Raw genomic sequence first — 24114 nt, 5'->3', positions numbered from 1 at the left:
CTGTACAATAAAATTTTATAAGACACAGCTGAAGAACTTCAGCTGTACATTATTTAATTAAAACACATACAACGAGAGGAAAACAATGGGAATGGAAGTTTGTACTTATTTCCAGAAAATAGATTCATTTGACAACGTTCCAAGAGTAAACAAACATTGTAATGCAATTACTTCAGAACAAATACACATGAAGACACTGCAGTCCTATACATTGTGTTTCAGCCGTCAACAGCCAACTCATCTGCTCTGTAGCCAAGACGCTTGATTTACAGCACATGTAACAGCACACAGATGGTGAGATGCACGAAGTAAGATAAAATGTTACAAAACACTTGTCAAAATAAAATACACACGCAAGTTCATCCCTAGTATTTACAACAAATAGTTTTAAATTAGAGATCGTTCAGAAGGCATCTCCTACACACTGATGCCACATATAGAAAAAAAGCAGAAAGGCGGTCGAGGAAAGGTACTGTGTTAGTTATGGCTAAAGACCTTTGGCTCCAAAACTCTGCTCCAATTATTTTCAAAAGACAGCTAAAACGCAGAACATTTAAGCAGTCTGTCTTTGAACTCCTTCACTACACCGACCACTAAAACTCAATGTGAAATTTAGCATGGCAAGAGCCACTTGTAAAACAATCGTATTATTTTATACATCAAATGCTCCCAGTTAGATGCAATTATGGTTTGGCATTATCCTAACTCAGTGGGAACACATTTGAAGACAATTACATTTTACTGCATCTCATGCAAAAAGTCTGAGGTTGTCTGCTCAGCAGGCCATCAGGAAGGCTCTGGCTGTGCTTTAGCTAAATGAGGCACAAGTATGCTTAGTAGTTGCCCTAGAGCATTTGACAGTAACTTATAGCAAACAAAAGTGAGTGGAAAAGACAGCTTTCTGAAGGTAAGTTTTGTCATCAGGAAAGTCAAGACTTTCATGTTCTGTTAAAGGACAGAGATGCTAGAGCTGAAAATTTTACATTTTATTAGCAGCTCTTTTCCCCACAGACTCTGAAATCAGACTGATCCCCGAGTAAACATTTGCCTTACTTGTTGGATAACGTAATTGTGTTTTTGTTTAACCGTAATTCATTTAAAAGATTATGGTGTAGTTCAAATTTGGCCTGCCTCCTTACATTTTATCAGTCTTGCTGTATAGCCAGCACATTCTTTGACTGACAAATATATAACCCAATAAAGTACAGTGTTGGTAGCCTCTTCAGCTATTGAAGATTGCAAAGAAAGACACAGAGGACATTATAAAACACATCTACAAGTAGGGCACTATATATAAAACTGTCCTGAGTAATTTGCACCATGAAACATTTTCTCTTTTTGAAAGTTCTCTTAAGGGAAAAAAACAAAACACAACAAAACAACCTGCTGCATCCAAAACCACATACAAACATTTCTGTTCATTGTTAGGGCTAAGGCACCAGCACTACTACATGGGAGGAGCCTTTATGGGCACTGATGTGACAGAAGATACATCCCAAAATCTTTTCATCAAAGACAAAATTGTGAATCTAACTCTCACAATGTCTCCAGGTCACTCTGGGAAAGTTTCTGCATCTGAACTGCAATCCAACTTCAGATGTGTTTGCATCTGGAACAAATCTTTCAAAATGTGGATACGAAATATCTCCGCTTCCATGATATGTGCACTGCTTTGGCTTGCAGGCCTGAACATGGGATGTACCTGTGAAAATGGGTATGTAAGAAGCAGAGAAGGGTTGCTCAGTTATGTGGAAGGGCATGCATCTACACTGGCATTTGGAAGTCAGTTCATCAGTTTAAATTGAGCATGCCACATTATCTCTTAGACAGCTTGTTTTAAACACGAGAACTGAACCCAGCCAGCTTTTGTCACTGTCCTTCTTGTGCGCTGTCTTTAAGCTGGGCTGTTGTAAATGTCAGTGCATATTTCCAGTTCCTAACTGTTTCAGGTCATCTTCTATCACTACAGAAAAGCACAAGCAATGAAGTTCACTATGGAGTGAACAATTTGGCTGAGCATCACCAGACTTTGCATTATTGCTGAGCTATATACACAAGGCATTTGAAATGTACAGTCGTCACAGATGTCATTTAAAATCAAAACTACAAACCTGCACTTTGCAGAAGTTGCAGAAAGTTACCACATAAAACCATCAGAGTAGTGGGCTTCAACACTGATGATAAGTAGAAAGTTAGAGGTAAGAATAGCAGTAGGAACAAATACATGTTTAAAATAAGGCTTTTTTTACATTGTTATTAAGATGCCTGGCCTCTAGCCCATTGTTTGTTCTTCATATATTACAGATTCATTACAAAGGTGATTGCATCCACTGTCAAAGAATACTCTTGGATCTACACTTATCATTTGATAATGCCCCTAATCAGCAGCATAGGATAAAGTATTTGAAAGACATTCATAACAAATCAGTTCTGAAACATAAGGAGTCCTCTTTTCCTTCCATATTACCAATAGTCTTGCCATTCTTTGTGAGTTAGCGAGTAGAAATGATCAGTGCTGCAAATAGTGAGATCCTGTTTCTTCTTGGTGGCACTTAGAAGTTGTTCTTCCAGATCAACTCACAGCAATGCAGATCACATCCTGTGGATGTGACCAGAGCTGACTTTTCTCCAGCCAGATCCTTCCCCTTCCAGCACAGGCCAATGACTCTGAGACAGAAATCCATCTTTGATCCACATAATTATTCTGTCCCTTCCAGTAAGGACTTCTCTTTCTTTGTGAAGAAATCTGGTCACAACTCATTGTTGATTTCCAGTATAGAAGAAGCATGGATCCAGACTGTTCTGAGAACTTAATGGAGACATTTCCATTACCATTCATCCATTTTCTAAGTGAAGCTACATGAGTACAAAGTGTGTGGGCTAAGTAGCATAGCCATCAGTCAGCAGTCAGCTCGTACTGTCTCACCTCTGACATTGTACATTCACATTATCTCCATTAAAAAAAAAAAAAAACTTTTTTCACAGAGAAATAAGCATACTGGGAATATAAAGAAGCGTCTCCCAGGCTAAGAAGTGCACAAGAAGTGATATAAAAGCTCTATACTGAAGAGTATACATGCAAGCAGTATATTGCTCTGACTGAAAGAAATCAGAGATGCCCTGGGCGCCTCTTGTATCCACTTGTATGCAATAAATGCACACATCTTTGTAGTCCATTTTGCACTCTCTTCATGTTTCTATATGACAGAATAAAACTCCCCTGTTCCAATCTGGAATATGGTAAGGCCCTGTGGGACATTCTCCTGCCACTTGGCAATTTAATAGAAAAAGACAGGAAGGATTAGGCATGTTATCCACCTGATTTTAATGGGCAGCTCTGCTTGGTTCTCCAAAAGGAGAAAACTCCCCCAAGACTCCTTGCTCACATACCCTTAAGGAAAAATCCCTCCCTGTACTAAATTTGGCCATCAGCGTAAGATTAAGAAAAATGAAATGTTACAATGACCTGCACAGTTCTATCATTACTTCAGCATAACTAAGAAACAGATCAAATACTGCTGCTTTAGAGTAACAGTAAGCTGTCTTTGTCCAAAGGAAACTGCTCTTCATTAGCAATGCTGACACTTGGCAACATTTACTTCAGAGCAGGGCTGAGCCACTTCATTATTCTTCTAGACAAAGTTTTATTTCTGGCTCAAGGGAGCCCACGGTTTTTCCTCCAAAACTGGAGATTCACTGAGCTTAAATACGCCTAACTGGGTCTCCAAGGTCCTTCCTTGGAATAAGTCTCCCTCCATGCTGGCGCCCTTCACTTTTTGAACGGGGTGAGTTTGTTGAAGGTATGCCAGAAGAGGGATGGCTTCCGCTTGGGTTCTGCCAGGGCGAAGACCTGCTGCTGTGGGATGCTGGTGGGCACGGTGATGTGGCGCTGATGGATGGGATGCAAGCTCTGGTGCAGAGGAGGCACAGGACACCCATTATAGCTTACACCTGGAACAGGAAGAGTTGAAGGAAGTATGAGACAGCTAGCAGAGTTACCAGTGAGGGGAAAAATTGAGCATGGCATCATGGGACAGATCCGGTAGTCAGTAAAGACAGAATTTATTTTGCCATGACATTACATGAAAGCACTACTAGGTGTCACCCTCTCTGATGCACAACCTTTTAATTGCTGCACTTATTTGTGTTAAGAATAACACCAGTACAAATAACTGGTACAAAAAACAAGCAACCATTTCACAATGCCTGGCAACATTATCGGTATGGGTAAATTTGCATATATCAAAGGGGAGACGCTTAAAAAAGTAGAACCTTTTAATGTAGTCAACCCCCAGATAAGACTAAGTAAAATGCCGCTACCAATGAAAATATATTTCTTCATTTTGGAAAATATTTCTGCAGGCAAATATCCTTAGGCTTTGGACCTGGATATTCTGAACAGAATCTCCTGATCACAACTTTCAGCCACTCCCCTGGTAATCCAGAGCGGTTTTACAGATATCTCATGATTGCTAAAGTGCTTTAAAATAGCATTAATCCCAGGGAACAGAGATTAATTTACTCCTTTACTCCTAAATTCTGACTTGGTCTGTTCCCACTTGCTCTGTTTATTTTCTCAACACACTCAGAAACTTACTCAAATTAAGACTGAAAAAGACAAAACCACACGATTTCTGAGAGGGAAAGAGTAAAAAGTTTCCAGAAAAACAAGTTTCTATTCCTTCACTGTGCACTTCTAAGTAATTAGCAAAAGAGGACAGCAAGGAACTATTCTGACTATGCTATTTATGAGCTCACCAACATGTGGCGTGCAGAAAGCATATTAAAAACTTTTCAATAGAAAGCACAGAATTACTGAAGAGTAAATTGTCAGAATAAAAACAAAGGAAGGAAAAAGTAACTCTCATTTTTAATTTCCTCTCTGCAAACGCTTTCTTACAGCTGTAAATAAACCTCTTGTTCTTATTCTCTGATAAAGAGATAATGGCAGCTTACTGTCTAGAGGAGAACGGGAAACTGACTTAGTAGGCAGTTCACAAAGGTGTTTCAGTTTGAAATTGGGCTAATGGGAATAATTCAATCTCCATGTAAACCCAAGAAGAAAAGGTAAAAGCTTCAGAAAATCAATCCCTGTACTTATTCCTGATAACAAACACGCTGCAACAAAATAGGAGCACAATGCCATTCCTAAACACCTACCTTTCATTTTTCCATGCCTTGACTTACGGGCGTTCTGCATGGCTTGTTTCTTCTGGTTTTCTGAGATTTCCATTCCTATGAGAAAGAGTAAAGAAAGGACATGATATGAAAATATTTATCTCATCATTGCTTATACTTCCCATATTTAATGAATTCATTTGCTGATCCACATGGAATAAAAGATGTGATTTGAAAGCTGGAAAAGCTTTCTGTGCACTGAGCAAATCCATGCTCTTATGTTAGATTAGCCTCTATGTATAAACTCAGTACTTTTGTACGACACAAAGAAGGAACTATTGTAACTCCTTTGCACAGTTCTTGAACAAGATACTGGGTGGACATCATCTTCATACAGCATGTCCTGAACATGCCAAGGAAGTGTCCCTGGCAGTGCAAACATGGCAGAAGGCTATGGAGGCCAACATTCCCTCTACCCCGAGGACAGAGCATCCCATACTCCACCAGACACCAAAGGAGGCTGTGATGTGGTTGGGGCTGCCATCAGCCTGGGGTTGGATCCCACATTCCAGTTTCTCACATATGACATACATCAGGTATATGACTGATGTGTGGTGAGTACAGACAAGGCAGACATCCACTGTGAAAGGCAGCCAAAGATCTGGCATCATTTGGAGCCCATGGACATGCACTTTACTTTCCTCTCCCTGCACACATGGCATTGGAGACACACGGGTATGTTATGCCAGCATGAGCAAACTACGCTTTACGTGATGTCTCTCCTTTCACTGATCTGTACTTGAAGAGCACAGAAGCTGCAATTCAAAAGCAGAATGAAGTAGCTGCTCTCATTCCATTCTGCCTTTCCCTGCATAGCTCTATGCTTTTAAAACTCTCCTTACTCTTTTAGCCTGAACTTACAGAGAACTTACTACAAATCAGTCTATTAACTTACAAAGAGCATTAAGCCATAATTTTGGGATGTGAGGTTTCTTTTATTTTATTCCACTTTTTTTTTTTTTCCTTTATAGAAACAAGAAAACAGATTAAAAAAAAATGAAAGCAGTTTCATCAGCAGAGATCAGACCACTTTCTTAGGGTTACTATTAGTGGTTTGGAGAAGGATTTTCTGGATGTGGGCTTTTTTCATATGTATTCATAAAAGCTAAGAAAAGCGAGATATGGTTTGGGAGACAATGACCCGCACCAAAGTGTTTTCGAAAATAGAAGTAAAATGCCATTTGACGAGTATGAATTTCATCTCAGAGCAGTTAGATTAGAGGCTTTATGCAAACTCCAGCAAGATAACTTACAAAATCAACAAGACAAATTTAAACCTGAGGTTGAGAGCACTGGCGCCCTTCCATTGGTTTTGGCTGAAGGAAGTGTTCACTTACGCAAAAAAAAAAAAAAAAAGAAAAACAAGTAGTCTTCTGGGTAATGGAGAAAATATCCAAGCTACTGTCACACAAAACCAGACAGATACTGGCTATTTCTACTCAACTATATTTCTTCTAGCTCAAGACACCTGCGTCAAAACAGGTACAACTACTATGGACCTGCTCAGCTCCACAGAAATGCATGACCCAGGCTTAAATAAGTGTTAGTGCTATTAAAACAAATCTCCTCATTATCATTGCCACTGCTACCTCTCTTCTGCAGCTACCCCTTTTGAGTTTCCCCAGGCTCAGGGCTTTCTGGAGCAGTGTTGCCTACCAGGAAGGGAATGGTAACATGGAGCAGAATGGCACACGATGACAGCACAAACACACCTGAACAGGCTTCACTTATACAGCTAAAGGCCATGTCAGGTAACAGAGGCAACAGCCCCAGAAGGCAGAGTGCACATCTGCGCAAAGCATAAAAAAAAGTGGAAAACAACATCCTCTTTTGTTCTTACTACCAGAAAGAGAGGAAATCCTTGCACTTACCCATTTCCTTATCTTCTCGAACTCTTCTCCTTTCACTTTCGCATGCCTCCATCCATCTCTTCTTATCCTCCTGCTTTTTTGCACAGAACAAATGAACCTCTTCTGTTGCTCTGTTTATTATCTTAAAAGCATTCTTGACATTAATGTTAAAGTCTTTGTCTCTGCCATCCTCAGTGTCTACAAGCTCCATCTCATCCATGTCGATACGATCCTTATAATACAAGATGTCCCTTCTCAGTAGGTCCTTCTTACAGAACACAAGTTGATGGTCAAAGAGGAAGAAAGTCCTCTGCTGGCTTTTGCCTTGCTTTGATATTTTGGTCAGTTCTCCTGAGTGGATCAGTTCCGAGCTTCTGGCTAACACATCCGGTCCCTAAGATGATACACAGTCTTTAAGTAAGTGAACATCATTTTCAGATATTAGCATGTGCCTAATCAGTCTCACTTCACTAAACAAGTCTTAACTCCATTTTATTGTATTTTAACTATTAAAGCTGAAAATGCCATAGAAGGTAGATAATCTCATACAGGTGAACTCAATAAAAGTGATTCTGGTCTGCTTTCTTTCAGCATAAATCGGGAAGGACACTTGTTAAAGTCACTGAAGCAGGTTCAAGTTTGATAAAACAACCACAAATCTGGATGAGATTCTACAATCCAAGTACAAAAGAAAAATCCATTTTGTCATCTCCTACATGTCAGTGCCATCTCAAAGACATCTGATCGTGCACTACCTGCTGCTCTTCCTGAGTGATAAACAAAGTAATCAGTAACAAAACCACTGCAACTGGACTTTCAACTGAGCAGTGACCAGCTGAAAAGTAGACACCCACCAACGACCCTCCATGCAGAAGGACAGACCTTGTAGAGGACACAAAGTACTGTACGCAGTACCTTTGATCAGGAAAGGGTCTGGCACTTACCTCCCAGTCTACTATAGACACTTGCCAACGTGCAATCTTGTCTATGCTTTCCAATCTTCGTTTTCGCTCATTGATTAGGCATGCCACATTCTTCATGGCCTCATAAGCAGCTTTTATGTTGTTATAATCACTGTGAAACGTAGGCATGTTTCAAAGATCACTTGTACAATGGGCATGATGCAATTAGAAAATGTGACATGGTACTCGAACTACTGTCCTGCATTTATCCTTTTACTCAAAGCACTTAAAGAAGAGACACGTGATTCTCAGCTATCCTCGACCTCACACAACAATCTGTACAGTGCACTGCTGCATTCTGTGCAGGAGCAAATGACTGAACTGGTGCAAGAAGGCAGAAGTAGATTAATTAATAGATATAGTGTCTCTACTGAAAACGATGGTAAAACCCAAAACTGATTATGCATTTCATCAAAGGGATTTAGAGCGATTTTATTGTGAAGATCATCCCTTTGATCAAGTTTAACAGTTGCATTTCCTTCTTTTCATTCCCAGTGGCTGGGGGAACAAATGTGAACAAGGAAAGTTATGCAGGCAGAAAAGATACCAACAGCAACCTCAAACAAGTTGAGCAAGGGACCCAAGAGCCTGAGCACCAAGGAGAAGAATTAAAGTGATAAAGTGGCCCATTCTCATGGAGGAAGTGTGCGAGAGCCAAGGCTGTCACCTTCCCCCATCTGCTCCAGCTGGAATTCAGTCTCCTGTTCTTCCTCCATTGCTCTGCTCCCCTCTTCTCTCCCTGAGCTCCACATATGCTTATGGCTTATCTGCTTGTGGGCACCTCTGGACACTGAGAGCATGGCTGTGTCTGTAGGCACCAGAACTAAAGCCCTGAATACCAGCAGTCAACATCCCTTCTGGTCCCTAGCAAAAATGCCCTTGTTTCCAAGTGGAGTTTCCTGAAGGCTGAACAAGCACAGACTTCTGCCCACAAAGCATCACCTCAGGCTGCATTTGGACTTTGAGCACTGGGGTCACAGAGGAACATTTTTCTTGCAATTGTACGATAAAAAGGTAGGCATTTAAAGATAAAATCTTAATTTAGTCAAAGAGGTAATCAGCCTAGGAGTGTATCAGAAAGGTTAATAACCTGCAACTTCAGTTCTTACTTATCCCAGGTGAAAATCTAATGTCTGGCGTTGTTTCCCAAACAGGGTAGATTTAGGCTAGATATAAGGAAAAATTCTTTTACAGTGAGGGTGTTGCAGCAATGGAACAGGTTGCTCAGAGATGTGCTGGATCCTCACCCATACAGACTTTCTAGGCGAGGCTGGATCAGGCCCTAGGCAACCTGATGGAGCTGTGGTGTCCCTGCTCATTGCAGGGGAGCTGGACTAGATGGCCTTTAAAGATCCCTTCCTACACTCAGGATTCTATGATTCTATTCAATGATTCTAAGTAGTTCGGAGGAATGGAAGAAAAATCAATCGTCCCTTCTAGTATCAAAGCCTTCTGGTACACACCAAATAAAAAAGTATTTATTGTGGGTTCATGAGAAGAAGTCTTTTATTAATTTATAGCTTTCCTTTTCTGAAGAGCTGTTACTTTTACAGTACCTTTCCTATCCTGTTAAGATCTCTTCTCTAGTTCTGTATTTTTCCTCTCATTTTCATCACTTGCAATATTACACTGAGTGGTAAAAACTCAGCTTTTGTTTGGTGAGGAGTTCAGTTCTGAGAGAATGGGATCATTATGGCGAGCTTACAAATGAACAAAACAGTTGTTCTAGCATGTATCCAGAAAGCCCACTGATGTAGCTTAGATATAAAACAGATTACAAAGAGTGCAAATAACAAAGATCCTCATATCAGATTTTTAATGGAACTGCTATGGAAATAGTGATCTCCAAGTATTCTGTATTTATTTTGGGGCAATAAGAATTTGCCTTGAAGTTACTGGGAGACTTGGTGGAGTACAGCCTACTTTTATTGGCAATTTTTATCAGAAGGCCACAGCAACAAATGCAAGAATACCCAGGAAATCCCTGAACAACGTTTTGCTAATGATTTTTTACAAAATGATTTTTGATAATATTGTGATGAGTCCAAGATGCCCATGAGGAGCTCCCCTCTATTGGAGTCACTGGTAGTTTTGCTCCTGATCTTGAGAACTGCTGCTTTGTCACCAAAAGCTTTCAGTAATTAGGTTACTGAGTAAAGGTTTGCCTTTTTAATTCTCTCACCTGTGCTCCTGCGTGGTGTATTTGAGCAATTCTGCAAGCTGCAGAGGGTATTTGCAGATTTTTTGAACAGGCGTGAGAAGAAAACCATCGATGGCAATGTCAATCATCTGCTGAAGCAAGCGACAGGCCTCGAAGAAGTGACGGTATTTGCCCTGTTTCATTAGTTTGGAAAGTTCAATGCAGGCACTGGGATGATTGTTACAATATTCTGAATAAATAGCAAAGCCTTCTTGCTACAAAAAAGAAAAAGTCAAAGCATTAACCGATGTAGTTGATTACAAAGGATGAAAGACATTTTTTGTAACAGCTGTTATATCTACTTACATGAATTAATTCATTTTTATATTGTTTCTAAATTCAGTAACAACCAGCTTTGTAATTACACATAAATCTACCTTTAACTTCCAAAGCTGTGTATGTTCTCTGTATGAACACAGAGATAAAAGCTTTCATTAAGTCAGGATGATCAAGCTCATTACTTCAAGAAGTGCTTTTGTTTGGGGAATCCTTGAAATCACAATGACTTGACAGTCATTGTGTCACAGAAACGTAGGTTTCTATTATGAATTAAGACACCTTCCCCACCACCTTCAATCCTTATTTTCTTTAGGAAGTTACTGCATGCCCAAATAAGCAATCTGAGATCATTGCAGACAGTCCAGCTCATCTGCGATCACTATGGTTTTGAAATCGTGCACAAAGACACATACTTCCTAAAGAGGAATCTGAAATATTTAAATATTTTTAAATTTGATTGCAAATACTTTACATTCTAAAATGCTACCTGTTTAAAGCTCAACATTTGATAGCCACTTGTTAGTGAAGTCCCCTCACGCAGTTATCATTTTCTGATCAGATTTTGTTCATATCATAAATAAAACCAACTTCTGCAACGTACATGTTGGAGAAAGCATGACCCTATCTCACTCAGATGAGGTTCTTCTTTGTTGTACTGTTTCTCAAGATCCTTTAAAAACTTTCTTTGGAATTTGTAAATATCCTCAATATTTCCAAAAATGGTGCTCAGCTGGGCTGTGGTGAACATTCCTGTATGTTTGCGACACTGCCGAATGTAACCCTGGAAACAACAAAAACCTCATCAGTTTGAAGATACAATAACAGTTTCTACCCTGAAAGCATCCCATTCAACTGGCAAAAATCCAATGATCGACGGGCATGTGAGTGGTTTCCCAGCCATACAGACACGACTGGACAAGGAGATTGCAGATTCATGCCCAAATCGATTCTTCCAATGCAACATGCAACTACTGCTCCAGCTGCTGTGCTTTTCTGTAATCCCCTGTGCCATAACACTTCTTCTTTACAGGAACAAACACTGAAACAATTAATATACAGACAATTTCTACCAAGGCTAAAATACTGGTTCCTTAGGCAACTGGTGTAGGTAGGACCCAGTCTAAGTCAGGGAAGCAAAATTAAGGTCATATTATGATATGTTCAGAACATTTAGCTATTCTTCGCTGAAAGTATTGGTATAGTACAAGAAAGATTGACATAAAAATACTTTTCCCCTTTTTGTGTGTGCTCACTTGCAAGAACATTACACAGGTCCAGTTCCTTTGTATCCAACGGTAAGTAGATGCAAGTTCTACTCCACAGCATTAGGTCAGTAACCAGATCCTATCAGTGCTCCCACAGCCAGGAGGTAAACATGAGGCCAGGGGCTCCAGACTCAGCTGCTGTCACCATGCAGAACTTCAGCTACCTGCTGCTCTGGCTGCGCAGTGACAGGAGTGTGCAGAACAGCAGCTGATAGCACGAATAGCAGCTGTGCTCCATTCCCTTATCAGTTATGGGTGCAGATGACTCCAAAGGGTAGCTGGTATGACAGGGGCTATCTGTCAGGCTGCTCCATGTGGCCGCTTCCAGGCAGGGTTCTCCCAAACAGCTTTGGGAGCAGACAGCTGTAAAAAGCCCGCTATTGAGGTTTACCAGGAAAATAAGCTCCTGTGTAGCTCTTTAATGTGGACTGCAGGCACTTCTCAAACACAGCAAATTTCTCCTTCTTGGCTGCACCAGCGCTAGTGATTCATTCTAGTGCAGCACTGGCACATTTGGACTATTATCTGCAGCAGCTTTTCTGGCTCAGTCCTATCTGAGTGTATTTTCAGCTCATGGCTGCTTGCACCACCCTACAGATTCACTTGGAGGATAACAGACCATCTCTACCCAAAATGTTGAACATGCAGTACTGTTTCTATACTTCAAAAATGTGTATGCTCTTCTGTACAAAGCTCAGAGGAATGTCATCTTATTTGAAGGAGATATGTATTAGAGAAACACAACAGCAGACTAAAAGTTACTAAGTTGGTACAACATGTAGAGAGCCCCAGAACTCGGCTAGCCATGGCACTGATGCAGCTGTGTGTACAAATTCCTCCCTCATCCTTTAGGCACTCAATCAAGCTTGCTATCAGAAGGAAACAGTAAATCTAAATGACAAAACTTGCATTAAAAGTTTTCTTTTTTTTTTTAAAAGCCTGCCAGTTAATAAAAAAATGTTGTGTTTTTGTCTTCCCTTGTATCTTTCCTCAAAAAGGAAAACTTCACTAAAAAACAAACTGCTGTCATGTCTACTGCGTGGTCCATGAAAGAACCTAGCAATGACTGAAGGATAACAACATAGCAAATACAGAGAGAACCAGCAAACTAAGTGTAGTAAGAACATCCTGTAGGTTGCTAAGCACCCATCCAGATGTTAACCACAAACACACGTGAAAAACAAGTCAGATGCATCATAGTCCACATCAGAGAAAGCAAATGTCAGTGAAAAGTATTATGAAGCTTCTTGATGGAACGAGGTCCCTCATGAAAATTTGAATAGTAAGAAAAAAAACAGTGTTCTCAATATTTCATGGTTCAAACCAATTAGTTCTTTAAAGACTTTGTAGCTCAGAAGCATCCAAAAAAAGTCTCTTTGCTGGAGAAAATCTCATCCAGCAAACATTCTTTTTGCACATTACTTACAAAAGGTTTAGTCTCTGAACTGTAGCAGATTCTATTAAAATCACTGTAAGTTCTCTATCTAAACCAAGTGATAAAAAGCTTTAAATAAACTGCACTTCCTCTCACTTATTACTATGGAAATAGCAGTCAGACATGCAAACTATTTTTTCTGTGTCAAAAGTGGATTGTTTTTTTTTTTCAAAAAGGAAGTGGTGCCTTGTGGCAGCCTGCAGAGAGGAAAGCCTTACGAGGGCACGAGGATCTGACTGACAGCATTACAAGCACAGTTTAGAATATTGTGACACGGGAAACCATTCCCCTTCTCAACTTAGATGGGATGCTTTGCTCCCATCAAGTCAACTGAATGCCCTCAGCTTAAAAGCAAGTACCTCACAGATGTCCTTGAGATGCTTGATATAGACTCGTTCTGTGTTCATAATTTCCTGTATAACGTTGGTTCTCATCTGATCCTTGTTTTCAGCTATTTTCTGACGATGCTTGCTAATATCTGCATCTTGTTCTTCATCCTGGATACTATTGCAGTTTTCTGGCAGTTCTTCCTGATTAACTCGCAGCTGCAGCCACAACAGAGCAGAGCAGAGTAGAACAGCAAACTTTTACTAAACATGACAAAATCATTACAAACATCTTACAAATAAGAGATAACTTGTGACAGAAATGTTCTCATCCCTTCCTTACAAGACAGCATTCCACAGAAATAAAAATTCCCATTCTACTCACCAGATATTCAAATAATGTGTTGAGATTTTTTTTTCAAGTTGGTTAAATCCATGGCTCTCTACACCCAGCATCAGAGAGATGCATGCTGTGTAGCCTGTGTATTCTCCAGAATTAAGTTTATTTCTTGCCCTTACTAATAGTTAATGTGCAATTTGGGCCATACCAGCTTATAAGTAAAAATTTCAAAAGCAAACAACTCTCTTAAACACTTCAAAATATTCTTTTCCTGCCCCAACTCCCTGTCTGAGTAACAGCACCTCCCTCATCCACTTTCTTCTGATTGTCCATTTTGTTTAGAGAGCTAAAGGCAGGAACCACCTCTTGCAGACTGTGCAGTACTTAAGTACAGTGTAGCCCAAGTTTCATTAAAGGCTCTCAAAAAGTAAATTAAATTAAATTATAAAACATAATTCAGTGAGATCATCCAAGAGTCACAATAACCTGGTTAAGTTCTGACAAGGAATCTCAGACTATGAACCAGACTCCTAAAGAAGACTATGGTAATAAATTATGCCATTTTACCAAGAAATCCCTGCAGTATCAGAAGCCAGCATCACAGAGCACAGCTTGCCCCAGTCTCTCACACAAACTGCTGTTCTCTTTGTATACACTCCTGGCTGAGCTTTCTGCTGTCCTCATTTCTACTAGTGAAATTTCTTTGACTACAAAAGGACCATACAAATAAAGAAGTGAGGAGCCAGAGGATCTGAGGGTACGATCCTCTACTGCATTATAATGTGGGAAGTCACCATGAGTTACACCTCTGGTGTTTGGATGTAAAGATGCTGAAGATCTGCCCCTTCTTTTAGACTTAACACCATGGTCTCCGCCATGTTCCACTACAAGGACCTCATGTATGAATGGTGCAAAAGCAACAGAGATACTAACCCTGACAAAGCTAGCTGGAAACCAGGCTTCTTTGTCCTCATTTCTTCCCCACCACCAGTCTTTGTTGGAAGCTTCCAGGACTCTAATGACATCTCCAGCTTTGAAGCCCAGCTCTTGATCATCCATAGTGACATGGTCCCAGAGAGCTTCTGCATAGACAATGCTGCCATCGCTTATCAGCTGAGATGGGAAGAGAAAAGGGATGTGAAGGACAAAGGATAAACAATGAACTATTTATAAATTACCAAAAAAAAGATCAAAACATCTCACCAGAGTGCCCAAGATTCATCCTCCTAGAGGATAAAACTAAAATTCTGGAATTTCAGAAATCTGTGCATGCATCCATTAGAGTAAGGACAAGCAGAGTCCTACTGCAGAGCAGCTATATAGCTAATGAGTCAGGCTTCCAGTGAAGTGTTGTCACTGTGCTCTTCCCTTGGCATCTGACCTTGCACACTGTCCGAGGCAGGATACCACAAATGCTGGATACTTCATTATGATGGTTACAGCCATTACACTTTTTATTAATAAGAAACCACCCACGTGCGGAAAGCACGCATTGCACCGTGTTAACAATGCAAAGATTCCCCAGGATGGAATGCAAGCCAGGACGTTACCTCATTGATGGCGAGCTGTTCCCCTCCAGGCTGCAGGTACCTTGGTGTGGCTTGGCAGAGCTCTTCGTAGCTGTAATCTTCCTCACTGCCATTGTCATCCACCAATGCTGAAGATTCGGTCCCGCCATCTGCAGCAGCTGAAACAAAAGGCAGAACAGCTGTTTGTGCAATCATTCTTACACAAGCATCTATTCCAAAAACAAACAATGCGAGAGGAATCTCTTTGGAGTTGCCTCTGTTACTATGAATATAACAGTAACAATGAAAGCGTAGGGTTCACCGGAAAACACTCTTCAGACATGAATTACTTTTTACTCTTCTTTGTAATTTTCCCTTTTAGCATCTGATGAAATAGAGACGTTCTCCTTTCTGTGTGCAAAAAAACAGAACTACATTTTTATTTTTTTTTTTCACTAAATCCAGAAGAAATGCGAAATAATCTGACCCAGAAGAGAGGTCTGGGTGCAGTTACCACCACTGCCAGTCCCTGGCTCTGCCATATCCCTGACACGTTCCCCAGGACACCATCGAAATGAGTAAGCAGCCCACATCTTGCAGGCAAAAACAAGTCAGAAACAAGGTGAGCTTCATCGTGTCTCTACAGCCACAGAAACCAAGAGAAACAGCAAGGAAATGACTGTCTCTGTGCATACAAAAATCTGGAATTACTGCATAGAACTTCGCAGAATAGTTTTACTATCTGGGGCTCCATCTCCAGGTGAGAGGGCCTGGTGGCTATCATCTCCCCTTCACAAATGAAAAGGATTGGTTTGGGGACCAATAACACTGGTTGACTCCGGTCCACATGGCTCAGGGCCAGACCCATGGCTTGGAAAGCCAGCTGCAATGCAATGTCCAAAACAGTTCTGGGGGTGAGCATGAAGCGCTCACGATCAGTGTCTCACTGCTCAAATGCACTGCCTGGTTAGTCCTTAATTTATCTCTACAGGTTTACTCCTAAGGTTGTCCCGACCTAAGAATAACCAGAAAGTCTGAAGATCACGCAGTCCTCAATATCCAATCAAAAATAATACCTAGAATGGGGTGCTAGTGTTGAACTCCTTTTTTCATGTCTGCTGTGTCCCAGATAAGCAATGCAGCAACCCAGCATCCCTCTCCCTTCCAAGGGGGAGGGATTTCTTGTCTGAATTCTTGAACCTGCTGCTCCCACCCACTCATGAGGCACAGCAGCAGACCCTGCCCTGCCACGCTGCCCTTGCTTTACCCATGTCACAAACAGACATATTATCAGTTATCTATTTTACGGTGAGGATTACTTCAACCCCACTTCTGGCTGCTCAGACCATTACAAGCATATTTGGTCATTTGGGTGTTGATGTACAAGAGATCAAAGCTGAGAGCCGCACTCATTAAATAAAAAAGAAGAGTTTTGTTTTCTTTAAAAGAGGAAAAACATGCCACGGTCTCGATGTAATGCAACACAGCTATTCTACCATGCTCTGCTACCCACTGGCACTTTAAGTATGCACTCATGCTGATGGCATAATAGCAACAAACAAGGATGGGGAATTCCTTCTTAAAAAAAAAAAAAAGCAAGATTTTTTTCCTAGGGACTCGTAAATCTGAGCACTGATAAACTTCTCAAACACACCCTGTAAAACATATTACAAAATCTGCAAATAAATAATTCATGAAATCAATGTTTAGCTTATAAATCAACAACAAAAACAACACCTGCATCATCGCAGTGATCCCTTATACATTTCCTCTGCAATATCAGTGCTGCCTGCTGGTTCGTTCTGGCAGGGATGGCACACGAGGATGGCACACCAAGACATCTCAATTCATTTAGCTCCAGGTGAAAAATGGCTGCGATTTTGGGGTTGATAACTGCTCATTGCTCCTCGGCAAATCAACCAGTTCACACAGTCTTTGCAGGCAGGGCTGCACGCCGCGGATGGGCAGCTGGAAACTTAAGGATGCTTCGGAGCGCTCCCACCTCCCAGCACTTCGACCACCGGCGTCACCATTGGCTGCCGCGAGTGACACGGCGTGAGCACAGCCAAGCCCCCCACCTGGCACAACCGCCTCATTCAACACCGTAAAAAAAGAAGAGCGGGTACTCACTCGTGCCCATATGGAGGCTCTCCAGACTCCAGAACCGTGCCATTCCCCCGCGGGCCACCATGCTGACACCGGGGTACCTGGCCAGGGCTTGGGGAGCTGCTCACGAGGGCCCAGCTCGGACCCGTAGCCGCCTCGCCCCGCCGCAGGCTGCGCGGGAGGCCGGGGCTGCGCTGCCGGGGGAGGAAGTGCCAGAGCGGCGGCGGGAGGCGGCCCCGCAGCGGCGGGGAGGGCAGTGTGCCTCGCTGCGATCCCAGCCCGGCGACTGCGAAGGGAGCGCTGGACGGAGCGGGGAGTTCCTGGAGTTCCAGCGGTTCTAATGTAATCAGCCCACCGCTGTTACACCACACAAGCAGAAATCAACAATGAAGGCCTTTTTTTTTTTTAACGTGGCTGTTGGAACTGCCTCACAGCGAACTGCTGTGTCATTACGCAGGGCAGCAGAAGCCAAAAGGTTAAGGCTGCAGAAGACAGGGAGAAAAGGGAGGACGGAGGCATTTTCTCACGCAGATGGCAAGCAGGGAGCGAAAACAGGGCTCCCAACAGCAGTTACTGGCTGCAGTGCCCACCATCCGCACAGAACTCCCTCCACCTACAAGCTCCCTGGGCACTGCCTGGGGCCGCTCACCCTGCAAGGTGCTCTCACAGAAACCCAGCCTGCCCCACTGGACTGGAGGCTGAGAGGAAATCCCTTCTGAACTGCCTAACTTCCCAGTCATCTCTTGCTGCTTAGTGGATTGCAGTAAGCTACTCTGTATTGCAAGATGCTGACATCTACCTTCACGTTCTTCTCACAATTGATAAAAACACAACTGCAAAGGCAGAAACCAGCTAGGAAAACATCCAGGTACATCACCGTGCTAGTGAAGGCTTCTCACTTTACAGCAGCAGAAAACAAGCTCTCTGCCATGCCAAAACCCCTCTCGCTGAACTGCCAAAGGGAAACCAGATCAGACACCACACTGTTCTTACAGAGGAGAGATTAGAAATCATCTCTGGAAACCAGTCATCCGATTTGACTCTTGCAGAGTGGCACAGAAGTGCGTGTTTGCCTGGTGACTCATCAGCACTCCATGGGCTGCTGCCAGGAGGAGCCTGCCCTCCTCCCCTGCACAGTTCCCAGCTGCGTGGCCATGAACACAGCTGCCACCAAAGCTCTCCTCTGGGTGAGCTTCTGGTGGGCTCATATCCTCACAGATCAGCCGAGGACAGGCGAGGGCTGCCCTTGCAGTGGCTGACCAGTTAGTGTGTCCTCACACACTGCTCACCAACAACACTGAAAATGCTGCGTAGAGCACAAGTGCTGCAGCAGCAGAAGCTGGATTGCCACCTCAGGGAAGTCTTGTTGTAGGTACCCTCCTATGTTCGCTCCCAGCTCAGTGGTTTGATGTTACCAAAGCATGCGAAGTTTGAACCCTAAGTTTTGGTTGCCTTAAACAATTTGAACATACAGTAGGAAGTACAGAACATATAATAAATCCCACTTCATCCTTTTCTCAATATTCTATTGAGGCTTTGTATAAGAAAATGTCATGGGACCCACCCACCCTAGGGCAGAACAGAAGTGCCCCCGACCCACTGTTCTCTGACAGCAGCAGGCAGCAGACGCCTAGGGAAGAACATAAAACCAGATGAGGCATGTAATGGTGCTTTCTAATGTTCTCCCCTACATCCCAGCTATCTGCAGATCTGATTCCTCCTGGGGCAGATGCGGTATCTCAGTGTTTAATGAGCCAGTATTTTCAAATCACTTTCTGCATTTCTGTAAGCTTTTGGGATCTGACGTATCATGTGCAGCAGTTAATTTTGTAGTTTAATTTTACAGAATATGAAAACTGTCTTTTGTTTTGAACTTAGCTACCTGAGACTTTCATTTAGTTCTTACATCATTAGAAAAAATAAAAATTCATTTTTCCCATGCCAATCAGTATATAGACATTTATTCTCCTGTTGTTCTTTTTTCCAAGCTGAAGTGCCCAAGCCTAGTTAATCACTTTGCATAGAGGCAGTGAATGGATTTTCCTGTCCTTTTTGCCTTTCTTTCTATTGTCCCTTGTAAGAAATGCTTTTTGAGGTGGAGAGGAGCAGGCAGATGGCCTCCACATGCCACCCCAGTGGCACAATCAGGCTTTCTGTTTTGTTCTCCATTCCCTTCCTACAAATTCCCGCCCTTGTATTTACTGTTTTGACGGTTACTATGCACTGAACTGACATTTTCTTTATCTGTAGAATCACAAGGCAATTGCCTTCAGAAAGTTCAAAGTCCACCCCTCAGTAAGACGGGCTTGTTTTCCTTCATGTGCACTACCTTGCTTTTATCAACACCAAATTCTACCTGCTGACAGTGAAATCCCTGCCATGAAACCTTTCTGCTACTCTGTTCAAGCAGCTTGTGTTTTCACTGCCATGAATAATGCAGCCCACATGCAAAAACAGTAAATTCATCCCAGACCTCCCTTTCTACATTATCTGTGAAGACACCAAACACAGAAAACTGATGCAATCCTTCATATGTCCACACATGATGTCTCCCCTTAAGAGAACCAGTCACCTTCCTCCTCTCTCAGTGCTTCATCACTCAGTAATGCATAGGAAGACCTTCCCTCCCATCTCCTCTAAGAAATGCACATTGACTCTTCTTCATAAGAGTCCACCATTCTGTTGCTGTTACTCTCTATTATAGTTTCAAAGTACTACGTACAATATTTATATATTCTATGCACTGTTATGTCAGATTCACAAGTCTACTGCTCACTGGATCGCTCTGGGTGCTTTTTTACCAATGGGTATATCATCGCTGCCATCAGTTAAATTTGGCCCATGAACTACCCCCCAAATTCTGTTTCCTCCAGCCTGAGTCAACCAGCTCAGCTGCAGATATCCATAGAGTAAGATGACACATACCCTCAAAGAGCTGATATTTTATCCTCCACACACCTGAGGAATGACTCAAGAATTGTTTCCCTTCCTGTAGGTTTCCTGCTTAGCTGCACTAAGTAGTTATTTACAGTGCACCTAAAAATGTAGCACCGTTCCCCATTATACTGCTTAAAACACACAGGAGCAGTTTCAGTGGTGCTGAGGCACAGGCTGCCAGAGAAGCTGTGGATGTCCCATCCCTGGAGATGTTCAAGGCCAGGCTCGATGAGATCCTGGGCAGACCTAGTGGCTGGCAACTCTGCCCATGGCTGTGGGTTGGAATGAGATGATCTTTGAGGTCCCTTCCAACCCAAGCCATTCTACAATTCTACAATACTATAAGTCTTTTATGACTGTGCTTGCTGCCATTGACACTTCTCTGATTTCCTTAGTTCGTCACATTTATTATCATTTGCGTGATCTCAGGTGGTTCATGATTTAATCTTGTTATGATGCTTTTCCTACTTTGGCATGGCAATACTAATCCATGGATCCTGTGACACTTGCTGGTGCGATGAACTTGTTAGTTTTTCTTTAATACATTAGAGACACTCTTTCACTGGTACAACTGCCATCCCTATATGTTTGCACAATGGATGTGCTCTGCTAGCTATCTTCCTTCCACCACATTTATTATATACCCATATGCCATGTAGCCTCTTTGAAAATATGTGTATTTCTCCATCACACTTTTAAATGTTCACTACAAGTGGCGGGGTTTCCTGTTTTTCTGAATTGTTTTTAAGCAACATTTGTCCAACAGTTCCTATTTTGCAGTAGAGTTTTGCCATCTTCTGCCTCATCCGTTATTTCAGGATCACTTAAATTGCTTGTAAAGGATGTGTTGTCCCATAATGTGTATTAGTTCATCTTGCCAGCTTTCCCCTAATTCTTTGTTTGGAAACTACTCTATAATCTCTTGATTTGCGTGTCAGTGGCCTGCTTTTCTTTTGCTTCAGAAAACAAAGGATCTTTTCATTTCAAATATTCCTCTGTTCATAAATAATCCAAATCTCCTTTTTTTTTTACACCATTTTTCTGCAAGAAGGTGCCTGAAGTTACAAAGGCCTCTCTGTCTGACACTGAGCACACTATTTGGCAGCATTTCAGATAATTTTACCATTGAGCTCCTCGTCTCCTAGTTTTCACCTGACAGCTTCAGTCTGCTTCCTGTCCACTGCCATTCCCAGGGCACCTATCTGCCCCACAGCAGGGAAGGGGATCTCATGATGCTCCTTAACCTCCTGTTTCTGTCTTCCTGCCTCTCTGAGCTTTTCAGAAGGCAGCAACCACCAAGGAGCTGCTTGCAAGATCAGAATGTTCCACTCTCCTGCTGACAGTCACAAACATGCCACCAGTGCACAACCTGGCAGTATGCATTTCCTGCTTTCTCACCTACTTACATTCTCACTCTCCTGGGGAGCAGGATAGCAAGGACATAGTAGTAACCTGCAAACTGTTTTCTCGGGGAGTGATTAATAACATCTGCTTATTCATTTCCATGGCCAATAACTTACTTGGGGTGGCTTTTTATCTGAATGGTGATAGGAATAGAGAACCTGAATACCTCCTCTCCTAGTCTGCTTGTGCCTCAGCTGCACTCTGCACAGGCTGCACAGCTGCTCAAACCCAGCCCTGATGAACTGTGAAAGTCCTGACTGAGCTGTGAAAACCTTGATAGTAGCTGAACGGTAGTGTGGGCAAATAAAAGGATGTATTAATCTCAATAGCAAGATCTACATTTCAACTCAGCATCTAAACTCCCATTACAATTAACATGAATTGAACAAGCTGAGAGAGGAATTCAGTCCACTCTAAGGATAGTCCTTATCAAATCTGCTCTGGGGGAAATTACTAAGGGCTCCCATCAGTTGCTTTAACGTAGGTACTTAGGACCATTTCAAGTATTTTGGATGATAGGATTTCCATATCATGAAAGGAATAGGTTGCCCATAGGTTCTTGGTCTCAGCTGCCAGTCCCGTGTGTAAACTCAGGTATCCCTGTACTGGGCACCTGGGGTGGACCACTGAATCAAGCCCCAGACCTCCACTGCCTGTGAAGGGTGTTTGAAACTGTTACTCTCGTGGAGATAGTCACATTTGGAGTAAACTGAGCTGAATCCACCTACTCAGAGCTGAGGCTATCTAAAGGGGTTCACAAATGAATTCAGCCAAATTCAAGCCCATAGGGTATAAAAAGACAGAATTTCTGAGATGTTAATAATAATTTCTTCTATTGTGATAATTAGTAACTTCATATTAATTTAAAATTGTAATGCTATAAGCAGATAAGTAGCAGTAAGAGTCACAAGGGAAGTTTCCCTTACGTCTTGGCTGTTTCTGACTCCTACAGCATGAAGATTCACCGTCTTGTAACTGCTGATTTTCTCAAAATTTAAATCTTCAGTTCTATCTCCCACTGATAAAAAGTAGCCGTGCAATATATTGGGCTTTAACAGGTCAGTAAAATAAGATACTGCTGGTTTTCAAGGCTTGGGTCTAGAATTTCTGCTATAATAAAGGGCTTCTGTGTTATCAAATTTCACTGTACATGAGCAAACAAAAAACTCTCACATGTTCAAAGACAAGGAAATGCCTTGTGAATTTAAGAGTAAAAGGAAAGAGACCAGAATGTGTGACACTAGTCACTTCATTATTTTCTATTGGAGCTACTTAGAATATCTGTGCAATAGCTCTTTAATTACAAAGCCACTTGCTTTCCCACTTGCCTTCAGGGCTTTCATTAAAGAAGTTTTTCCTGTTCAACTTCTGTGTTTATTGTAACAAGTCATAAAAGTCCCATCTAGTATAATCAGTATTGCTTCACTGTCTTGAAAACTGGCAGAAATCTTGCTTTGAGCACTCATCATCCTGATGCTTGTATTAAGGACAACAGCTATTCTAAAGCTAAATACCTGGAAACACACTACCCTCAGGCAGTTGTCTAGGGTAACTAATGTCGTTTCATGTGATTAACAAAATGGAATAGATAACTCAAAAAAAAACCAACAATTTATTCTCTGATACTTAATTTCTTTTTTTTCTAAACAAAACCTGTTCATTTGTGGACAGTCTTTGGAATCACAGACCGAGATCCCACATGGTTGCAACAAGGACTGCAAAAGGAGATGCAGTTCAGCTCTATGCCCAGTTTGAATCATTAAGTAAGCTGAGATACCCACAGCAATGACACACCCCACACATGGGTTTTACAGTAGTTCCCAATGTTTTCCTATAATAAAAATGGAAACACTAATATTGTATATATAACATACCTCTTTGCCATAGGAAGCAAGTTTAAACTCTTTTTCTTGGAGAGCACCTTCTGCAGAAAACTGCCTAATATTTAGGAAGAAAAATGCAGTTTAAAATGTTCTATAAACTGATCTGTAGCTGACAGATTTTTGAGCAGAATTTGGATAATACCCAACACAAATTTAACTTAGAATCATATAAAGCAAGTACTGACTATTAAAGATAAGTGTAATTTTACCAAAGAAACATTGAAAAATGCTTTTTGTTAGATTTCCTGCTTAGAATCATAGAATCATAGAATCACCAAGATTGGAAAAGACCTCCAAGATGATCTAGTTCAACTGTCCACCTATCACCAACATTTCCCCACTAAACCATGCTCCTCAGTAAATCTAAATGTTTCTTCAACACCTCCAGGGATGATCTGACCACCTCCCTGGGCAACCCATTCCATTACCTGACCACTCTTT

The 24114-nt window shown here is 41.8% G+C and overlaps 1 protein-coding gene across 6 annotated transcripts in view; it reads right to left on the bottom strand.

Annotated features, from left to right (window-relative positions):
• Nucleotides 1–13: 13 nt before the first annotated feature.
• Nucleotides 14–24114, bottom strand: part of SPATA13 (spermatogenesis associated 13) — a 146354-nt gene continuing 122253 nt past the window's right edge. For 5 of the 6 annotated variants that reach the window (XM_048933638.1, XM_048933641.1, XM_048933639.1 and 2 more), the window contains 9 exons: nucleotides 15386–15522; nucleotides 14769–14948; nucleotides 13529–13714; nucleotides 11071–11250; nucleotides 10173–10405; nucleotides 7973–8102; nucleotides 7050–7422; nucleotides 5161–5235; nucleotides 14–3951 (listed from right to left, as the gene is read on the bottom strand). In XM_048933638.1, coding sequence (XP_048789595.1) covers nucleotides 3770–3951; nucleotides 5161–5235; nucleotides 7050–7422; nucleotides 7973–8102; nucleotides 10173–10405; nucleotides 11071–11250; nucleotides 13529–13714; nucleotides 14769–14948; nucleotides 15386–15522 — 1676 coding nt within the window. In that variant the 3' untranslated portion in view covers nucleotides 14–3769. Of the gene's footprint in view, nucleotides 3952–5160; nucleotides 5236–7049; nucleotides 7423–7972; nucleotides 8103–10172; nucleotides 10406–11070; nucleotides 11251–13528; nucleotides 13715–14768; nucleotides 14949–15385; nucleotides 15523–17473; nucleotides 17754–24114 lie in introns of those variants that run through there. The other variant, XM_048933643.1, reaches the window with a different exon arrangement.

Source organism: Lagopus muta, chromosome 1 (genome assembly GCF_023343835.1).
Source record: "Lagopus muta isolate bLagMut1 chromosome 1, bLagMut1 primary, whole genome shotgun sequence".
In the NCBI taxonomy this organism is placed as follows: domain Eukaryota; kingdom Metazoa; phylum Chordata; class Aves; order Galliformes; family Phasianidae; genus Lagopus; species Lagopus muta.
Note: the sequence above shows the minus strand (reverse complement) of the source record. Positions and strands in the feature narration are given on the sequence as shown.